The 9957-nt window shown below is 35.2% G+C and overlaps 1 protein-coding gene across 1 annotated transcript; it reads right to left on the reverse strand.

The window, feature by feature from the left end:
- Window positions 1-266: 266 nt before the first annotated feature.
- Window positions 267-2494, reverse strand: LOC137815456 (GRAS family protein RAM1-like). The gene is made up of 2 exons (XM_068618580.1): window positions 1607-2494; window positions 267-1504 (listed from the first exon to the last, which is right to left on the reverse strand). The coding sequence occupies exons 1-2, from the start codon at window positions 2492-2494 to the stop codon at window positions 401-403; spliced, it is 1992 nt and encodes a 663-aa protein (XP_068474681.1). The 3' UTR covers window positions 267-400.
- Between the last annotated feature and the right edge of the window lie 7463 nt (window positions 2495-9957).

Raw genomic sequence — 9957 nt, forward strand, 5'->3', positions numbered from 1 at the left:
GTATTAAGTTTCTGATAACTTGTTGAATATACAGGTATACCTTCAAGTGCATCAGATTGCAGATAAGCTTAATTATATCAAGTATATATATGTATATATGATGTTGTTGAAGTTTTACTTTCCATAGCAAGGTAGAAGAAGATTGTAGCAAGGTACTTCCCAGAATGTTTTAACACATTGTTTCCGTTAGCTGAAATTTAGGTGAATCTGAGGCTATGTAACAAAGAAATGAGTTAAATTTGAAGAGATTAAAAAGAAGTGTGTTAAAAAAGTATATTACTTTGTGTTGATATGATATCCGTGTTGAGGTTTATGATGATAAAAAGTAAGAGAAAAGTAACAATTAGCATGAATGAAAAGAAAGAGAAATTGAATGGAAAAGTTGGTAGCATAGCATCCATCAACACCGCCATGCAGACGCAGCAACGATGGCTCTATCCTGCCACCCAAGAAGTAAGCAGCCCTTGTCATCCGTCAACCTATACCCATCACACGAGTACAACCCAAGCAAAATCTTCGATTGAGTCACCGCGTTCGGGCTCAGCGCCACGCCCTTGAACCCCTTCCCCTCCATTATCTTCCGCCACTTCTCCAGCCTCTCGTGCCGCTCAAACCTCTCCGCCCCCTCGCACGCCACGATGTTCCGTATCTCCGGCGCGAATATGTACTGCTCCACCTTCGCCCGCTGAGCCGAATCCGCCGGAAACGTTGCGTCTAGCGAGTCGAAGATCGCCGAGTAGTAGTGCAACGCCTCCAGAAACCGCCCCAGAAAGTAGGGTCCGTTGTGGCTTGCCTCTTGCTCCACCAGGGTCACTATGTTCGGTGCCTGGTCGCGTATCATGGCGAGAAGGTTCCCGAGGTGATTCCCGGGGACGCGGTGGAGACGGTTCACTGCGTTAACTGCGAGTGCCTCCCCGACACGGCGGTGCAGCATGTGGGGTCTGAGATCTTCGAGCTGTTCTCCGACGGCGTGGAATTCGAAGGGGATGCGCAGGGAGTGGGCGAGCTCGGTAAGGCAGCGGCCGGTTTCGCGGACGGCGTCGAGAGAGGGGCCAACGCCGGTAATGCGAAGGAAGGGAGCAGCGGTGGGGCGGGCGGCGAGGGCCTGCATGAAGGCGGGCCATTGGTAGCCCTGGAGGATGTCGAGGTCGATGACGTGGACACGCTCTTCGGTTTCGAAGGCTTCGAAGATGGCTTGGTTGGCGGTGAAGTGGGCGAACTTGACGTAGGGGCAGGCCTGGTACACGATCTGGTAGATTTTGAGGACTTCCATGGAGTTTGAGGGGCTGAGGGGTTTGGAGGGTTTCGGAGTGAGGGTGGCATTGAGCCTGGCGCTGAGCGAATCGGTGAAGCACGCGGCCACCCGCTGCATGGAGTCGCCTAAGGGAGTGACGACACGGTTGAGGTGGTGGAGGTACCTTCTTGCTAGCATGTATTCCTCTTTCCCCACTGCCTCTGCACAGGCCAGAAGCAGGTGCACCAGTTGAAGCCCGCTGTCCTGCTCCTGTAACGTTCATGTCACAAGAGAAGAAGAGTGTCATAATCTACTTCTTTTCCAAAACATGATCAGTTTTTGGTGTAGTAGGGTAAGGGAAGATTTTGTTACCTGCTCCATTCCGATTGGAATAGGCACCATCATATTGTCTTGCTGGCGCTGTTGTTGTTGTTGCAGTTGTTGTGCTTGCCGCTTTTGCCGTTTCTCTTGGTAGCGTTCTTGTTGTAGAGCCTGTGAGAGGGATGCACTAGCCATGGACCCCATCTGGTGATAGATGTCGCTCTCTTGGGAGAGTTGAGAAGAGCCAGCAGCGTGCACTGAGGATTCTTCATCGACTGAACCATGGTACCTTGAGGAATTGGGCAGTGTCAAGGTATCCAATAAGGATGATGGTATTTGAGTAGACAAGTCAAAGCATTCAGATGAAGTTGCAATTTCAGAAGACACCTTGGTTGATGAATACCCTTGATAGTCCTCCAAGAACTCTTCTATTGCTGGAAGGGAAAGGTTTTCAACATGCTGCATGTACTGATTGTTTGGGGAGTTGAAGACCCTGTGGAGAGGGCTAAGTCCTTTCCCTTTGTGGGTGCTGTTGAAGGCTCCAATCTGGGATGATGAAAACCTTGGTGGGGAACACCCTGAGAGACTCTGGCTTTGCATTCCATGAGCATAGTTATAGTTGCAATTGTAGGAAGAGACTTGAGGGGAGGGGACGTTCCTCACTGGAGAAGATATCATGAAATCACCATCTAATTGGTCAGCAAAAAAGGATTCCCACATTGAACTATCTGGTGACTGAACTTCCACATCTCCATCCAACTCAAATTTGAGTCCAGGAAGGTTTAAGCTTGGTGGGGTTAGGGTAGTTTGGTCAATATCACCAGAGGATTGAGTGGCATTTTTCTTGGATTGCAAAAATGAGTCATTTGAAGATGTGGCTTGGAGTTTGGTTTTAGAATTGCTCTCACTCTTGAGGGTTCCACAAAGTGAATTGATCATTTTCCTCTTCTCACAAGGAAAGGGAAAAGTAAAATTAAAATTATTTGAAAGTAGTTTTGGTTTTTCTTTTTGTGTCTAAAATTTGCTCTCATTTAGGTTTGGCAGTGTGTCCTAAGAGCTATAGAGATTGGTTGGTTTATGGAAAGAGCAAAGTCTCTAATTTCTCCCTTCTTATTGAGAGAAGCAGGGGCAGGAAAGACAACACCTAATACCAATAGTTTGTGATTGGAGGTTTGTCTTTGGTAATCTCCTTTCAAGTAATGTCAAAAGCGTTTGCTGGATTTTCAGAGGCCTAAATTTTGTCATTTTTGCTTACCTGTTTTAACTGTTTACCACGAGGCTTCGGAATACTTGTGATTACAATAGAAGACAAATTGTTGCCAGGGCCCCACTTTCTTTGGGCCGGCCCATATATCTACAAGGTTCTTTTTATACTCACCTGCGGACTCATTGGAATGAAATCATCGCTTCATATTTTTCTTACAAAAACAAAATAAAAAAGAAAGAGCTATCATACACAACAGGGTTACTTACACCTTACAAATTACAATTAAATAACACTAAGTAATATCTTCCCACTGTTCATTATTTTATTCAAATACTTAAAAACTACTTTAGATTTTAAATATTGTAATCTTATTTGTTTCAAGTGGTAACTTTATTATCTAAACTGTATATAATAACGCTTTCCAAAACTTTTCTCACATAACCATACATAGAAATGCAATTGGACATAACGCTAACGAGTAATTACAAAGAATACTTAAATTAAAAAAAGGTCTAAATCTAAATTTAAGTAATTATCTGTAAAATGTTATAGGATGCATATGAATATGTTATTTACCTTCACTTATTTCGTATATTAATTTTAAAATATAAAACTAATGTTATACTTAAGTCCATATATAATTTTGCCTTCTCGAGTCACTAATCTTACTTCAATGACTTCACTTTTCAAAATTAAAAGCTTAATAACTTCTTCTTCCCCTTTCGTGACTATGTTGTAGTGTTGTTACAAAACCATTTTCTTTATAGCAATGAATAATCTTTTTAACCAAAATGTGGGTAATGGATTTGGATATAATTTTTCAGATACCTACAGGATAAGGGAATGGATATTAAAATAAGAATAGCAAATAATCAGTATTTTCGTATAAAACAAATAAATGGGTATGAAAATGAGCACTAATATCATCTTTAGATATAAGTCTTTAATTAATAAGTAGCCTTATATAGAATATTCATGTTTTCCTACTATGTAAAATTGTTGGAAATCCCACATCGACTAGAGATTAGAGTCTTTCATAGTATATAAGTGAGTGCAAACCTCACCTCATTGAGCCGGTTTTATGAGGTTGAGTTAGGCTTAAAGCCCACTTCTTAACATGGTATCAGAGCCATTTTCGAGTCTATCCTAACGAGTATTTGTTGGGTTTATCAGGCCACCCGCCATCGGGCCGTTATCGGACCACCCATAACATATATCTCCACGCACGAGTTGGTAGCCTCGGCGTGAGGGGGGTGTGTTGAAAATCCCACATCGACTAGTTAACACGCAATTATTTTTAGGTAGTTATACAAAGTATTTTGAAGATAAAATTTATTATTGACGATAGTTTTATCTAATTCACTAAATAGTGAGTTTTACTAATTAGTGAGTTTTATCTAATTCACTAAGAGTGCATGCAAAATTTAATGTTAACTAATTAGTGAGTTTTACTTAACTTCATCTTCTTAAACAAAGTTTAAGTTTTTTTGTAATATATATATATATATATATATATATATATAATATGCATTAAGTTGTAAATGGTATTTAACTTTTATTCTTACGAAAATTCCTAATCTCTAGTTAATGTGGAATTTTCAACACATCTTCTCACATCGATGTTGCCAACTCGTGCATGAGACTATATACTATGGATGGTCGTGCCTGAAACTACATATTATGGATGGTTGTGTGTTTTGTATATGGGTTAGACCACCCTTTAAGTGGCCCACATTTATTCATTGTTTATTGCTGATAAAAAAAACATATTATGGATGATTCGATAACGGCCCAATAGCAAATGGCCTGATAAGCCCAACAAACAGTCGCTAGAATAGGCTCAAAATGGCTCTAATACCATATTAAGAATGGGACTTCAAGCCTAACTTAATCTCATAAAATCGGCTTATAAGGTAAGGTTTGCACGCACTTATATACTATGAAATTTTTTAATATCTATTCGATGTGAGATCTCCAATAGTAATTACTTTAAAATTATGTTAGAAATCTCACGTGCACTAGATATAAGAACATTTCCTATTATGTAAGTGAATGCAAACTTATAAGCTAATTTTGTAATGTTGAGTTAAACTTAAAGTTCACTTTCTAATAGAAAAATTCTCCCTCAATCTTAATACCTTACCCGTGTACCTCTATGTTTCGATTTTAACTTTTTTAAAATTCTTAAATAATCCTAAATAAAGGAGAACATCATCATTTTAAATATTCTCAAATGCACCATTCACTCTCATACATCAATTCAAGTCACAATATTACCATTATTCTCCAAGCGCAGCGTTTGAGAGAGTAGTTTCATCATTTGAATATGTGTGAGGGTTACGAGAAGATTCATTATATTTGACATTCTCAATGCAAAAATATATTTCTTTTTAACTTTTATATTCTATTTTGACACCTTGCTAGGTTTTTTTTTACTAAGTTTTGTGGCTTCCAGAAACATGAAAAAAATAAACAAATGAAAATACAACCACTTAAGAAACACCACAAAACTTACCTCAACCATCAACTTTCAACACCAGACACAATAGTTACTACAAGCAACCACTACTTGAAAATGAAGAAGAAGATATCATAGTTTTCACTATAATCAAAAGGGTATTGTTAGAATTAAAAAATGTAAGAAAATAAAGAAAGAATTTAGCTTTCTAAAATGATATCAGAATCATTTATAATTTATTCAGTCCAACAAAAATTATTAAACTAATCAATTATTCATTCACAAATGTATGTTTGTAAGATCAAATTAAACTTAAAATAAGTTGATCGTAAATTATGATTTCTAGGTGCAAATTGATTTTACAATGAGGCATACTTTTTGACGTAAAAGATTAAATAATATAGTTTTGACTTTTATTATTATTATTATTTTTCTTTTGCACCCATCAAAATAGCCCAGCTGATAGAAAGAATTGTGTAGCCATATAAGATATGGGTATCGTGTTGACATTTTCTCGAATGAATCAAGGAAGAGCATTAGCATGAATATAGAAATAAGAAAAAAAAATGAAAGGAGGACGTGATGAAAAGCGACAAGAAAAGAGACATAGGCAGCACCGTCGGATACAACAATTGTGGGCCGTCCTACTCCTTTGGATTTGCCAAAGGAATGAAGTGCTTGTCTCCAACTCTCTTCTTTCTTCGGCGGCATCTCTTCATTATTTTAATCTTAATTTCAATTTCCATTTTCCCCTTTTTCATCTTCTTCTCTCACTTCAATTATTTTAACTAATCACTTCATCTTGTGTCAATATTTGTTTGTGGAAAAAAATGTTTTTCCTTCCCACTCTCGTTTGTTGTGATTCTAATATATTCCCTGAAAAAGTTTATGCATGATGCTAAAGTAAGGTATACAAACTACGATGTCGAAAAATGATTACAAAACAAAGTTATGGATCATATAAGTATATCTTGCCATGCTTATTTCATAACATGAAATATTTGTGTAATGTTCATAAATGCGTATATGGTTTATTAAAAGGGTCTTATTCTTTTAGTGTGTTTGGAAAAAAAATTAACAGAATAATTTATTTATGTAGAAAATTTGAAATGTTTTATAATAGGATATGTTGTTTTGGGTTAGAAACTTGAAAAAAAAAATTTAAAATTTCAAACTTTGAGAAGAATTGGATTACTTTAAAATATAAAGTTATTGTATATAGGTTGGGAATATTAAAGTGTCCTGTTTTAATTAATTTTATTCTTTACTCATAAAAAAAAACTTTAAAATAGAGAATTTTGATTTATTCTTGAAAATTTTCATATTTTTTAAATTTATATTTATTTTTTCAGATTTTCTTTTTAACTCGATTTTAGTTTAGAAATCATTGGGATACCTATTTTTCAATTATTGTCGACTAAAATTTATCATCGATGCTAATAAAGTTGTTTTTTTTATTTAAATTGTCAGAATTATTTTGTTATTATAAACCATTATTTTTTTATTTAATATTTTGAGATATTTAACTCTAAACCCTAAATTTTAAAACATAAGTCATCTTTTTAATTGATGCTTTCAAAGTTTTTTCTCAATATCTATAGTCATTTTTTTAATTATGGATTAGAATGGTATTCTTTGTGAATACTTTGCTTGAATTTTTTTTCAAATGTTAACGGAAAATTACCAGCCAATAATAATTAGAATTGTTTGAAATTTAAAATATTTTCTACATTTAGTAATAATTAAAATAGTCTATAAATATGAATTGATTTATCTAACAAAAAATTTATAAATAAGATTGTTCTTGCCAGTTGACTTGCTCATCGGTTGACTCAGATGACAAGCTCTATTTCCGTCTGTCTCTTCACAAACCCGTCTTATCTCTTGCTATTCTGGAACGTAGCTCCGTTGAAACAGAGGAGGTTCTACCTGTTGATTGCAATTCGACGATCAAGTTAGTACAAGGCTTATAAAAGTTTAAGAAGTAGTAAGTTTCAATCTTAGAAACAGCGTACCTTAACATGGGGACTCAAGCCCATTTTATAGCTTACCTCTTGCAACAACTTTCTATCACGAGAATCTAATCTCAACTGTGTTTCATGGGCACACTCTCACGGTGCTCACTAGTGCAGAAACATAAAACAAATGTGGCTATTTCAAGAAATATAAATGCGGCTATATAGCCGCATTTATAAATACCATTTACAAGTGCGGTTATTTGCTTTAACCGCACTTGTATATGCCAAATCATTAAAAAAAATTAAAAATTTTAAAACATCGTCAATCTTGTGTGAAGCCAACATTGATGAAGAGTCACGGGAGCGCCAACAACGGTGGCGGCAGCAGAAGCGACGGCGGACAGGGAAGCAGCAACGGAGCAAACCAAAAAATCCACTAGAAACCATGAAGACAATGAAAGAGTACTGAGCAATGCGAGAAACCAAACAATGTAAGAAAAACGAATGTCAGCCAACGAAACAGTGCTTCGAGACCACCAATGCAAGGAATAAAACATATATAAGAAAAACGAAAAACATTTATGCATATATTTGTGAAGATGAAGAGGAAGAAAGAGAGTTCAAGAAACTTACATTGCACAAATGGAATGCAGATGCAGCAGAAGGAGACGAACTCAGAGTGCGAACGTGAAACGAAGGCAAAGACGAGAAATAAAGTTTGAAATTGTGTGTGGCGCGCTTCAAAATTTAGGGTAAAAAAGGATTTACGAATGCGGTTAAAGGTATAACCGCATTCGTAAATCAAAGAATTTTGATTTACGAATGCGATTATTTGAATAGCCGCATTCGTAAATCAAGCGCTTTGATTTACAAGTGCGGCTATACAAAATAATTTCAAAAATGCCACCGCGTTTTTTACGAAAGCGGGTAGCGCAAAAGCCGCACTAAATAAAGCGTATCATTTTCTTCTTTTTTGCACTAGTGGCTGCAACAAAACAAAATCTTTCCTCTAGGGAATGCATAAAATAATAACAGAATAGCCATCAGGGCACCAACTTATGTACCACTATCAGGGGTCCAGTCTGTTTACGTAGGCACCCTCGGCGTGGTGTTACGCTATCTTTCATTATACATGCAGGTTTAAAAGAAAACACTTAGTTAGTTTATACCCCATACGTACCAACCGCACCCCTAGGTCCACAATTACCCTTCGCTAGCCTCCTAGCCTTATGTATGAAGGATTACCTTAATTATACAAAAATGGACTTATACATACAACCGTGGTTTAGTCACATGACCCGTTATACTAGCCTAATAGCCGAGCTGACCTGCATGTGCCATGCATCGAAGTCCGACCACCGAGTGTTGAGCTCTAAGCGCTGTGGTCTAGTACAAAGATAATTTAAAATAATATTAATTTAAATTCAATGTAATTGAATGTGCTAAAAATTAGGAAATTTCTATCCAAACAAAAGATTAAGATTTTAAATGGTTTAACTAATCATTAAAAGGATGTTAGTGCTTAAGGTTTTCAATGCCACTTTTCCTGGAAAAAGTTGATAGAAAAAACTTACTATATTATTAGTAGATGATGTTCTTTCTCAATTAAATTTAAAATTTCATTTGGAAATGTGTAATATATTAATTAAATATAAACGTTTAAAATGAAAATCTAAACTTAAGTAAAAAAAACACCAATTATTTTATAGGAAAGTCTTGTACAAGGTTGATAGGTAATGATAAAGTATGGTTTACAAACTACAAAATATTTGTGTACGACACATGCGGTATATGGCTTAATTGTTTTGTTCATTAAAAGTGTGCCGGTGCTTTGGGTTTTAAATGCTTTAGTTAACCATTTTTTGCAATGCTAGTTTGTGAAATTGCTAGTTATTACAAATGTTTTTTTTTGTCATTTTGTAGTTATTAAATATGGTAAGGACAAGTCATACCAGTTAATAATACATTTTAATCTAATCTTAAATTCGTTGAAATAATATTGTTATAATCAATTACTATATTTAAGATTTGTCTATTTTAAAACCTGCATTCTCATCATAAATTTACATGTAAAAGACATCTTAAAAGATTAAAAAAAAAATTTAAATTATATTTAATATTGACTCTTAAATGTAGTCATACTAGATCACATCAATCGTATATAAATTTAAAATAATAAAATAGAAAGTCTTAAATTAAATTGACTTGCAATTTAAAAACAGAAAAAATGAGAAATAAAAATTATTTTTATGAAAATTATCATAGAAATAAATTGATAGTTTTAACTTTGCGATTTGACAAATCATATAAAAAACAAATTTATTTATGGAAAAAAATTGTAGGTAACAAAAAATAATCGTAGTTAAATCGGTATTACCTACGAATAAAAATTCGTAGGTAATGTAGACGTAGGTAATTTACGTACGAATGATGAGTCTGTGGATAACATCAGTCCGTAGATAATACACACTAATAATAGTTTGTATGTAATTCCTACCAACAACCATTCGTAGGTAATACTCACTAACTCTAATCCGTAGGAAATCCCACCAACTCTAATTCATAGGTAATACCCACTAACTGCAGCCTATAGGTAAAATCTACACACATATTACCCACCAAGTGTATTTCATGGGTAAATCCATAGGTAATCCTACAGTTGCATAAAAATGTTCATTCAAGAATTTAAATGAAATGTTTTATACCTTTATAAACATACAAAGTAATCCAATATATACCAATTGAACAATCTATTACTAATTGAATCAAACCTGTAATA

Source organism: Phaseolus vulgaris, chromosome 1 (genome assembly GCF_000499845.2).
Source record: "Phaseolus vulgaris cultivar G19833 chromosome 1, P. vulgaris v2.0, whole genome shotgun sequence".
Classification (NCBI taxonomy): domain Eukaryota; kingdom Viridiplantae; phylum Streptophyta; class Magnoliopsida; order Fabales; family Fabaceae; genus Phaseolus; species Phaseolus vulgaris.

Excerpts from the sequence above, each read along its gene's own strand:
- LOC137815456 (XM_068618580.1), bottom strand. The coding sequence starts at position 2,494 with ATGATCAATTCACTTTGTGGAACCCTCAAGAGTGAGAGCAATTCTAAA. Across the intron at positions 1,505-1,606 it reads TTCCAATCGGAATGGAGCAG|GAGCAGGACAGCGGGCTTCA; the intron begins GTAACAAAATCT and ends TGAACGTTACAG.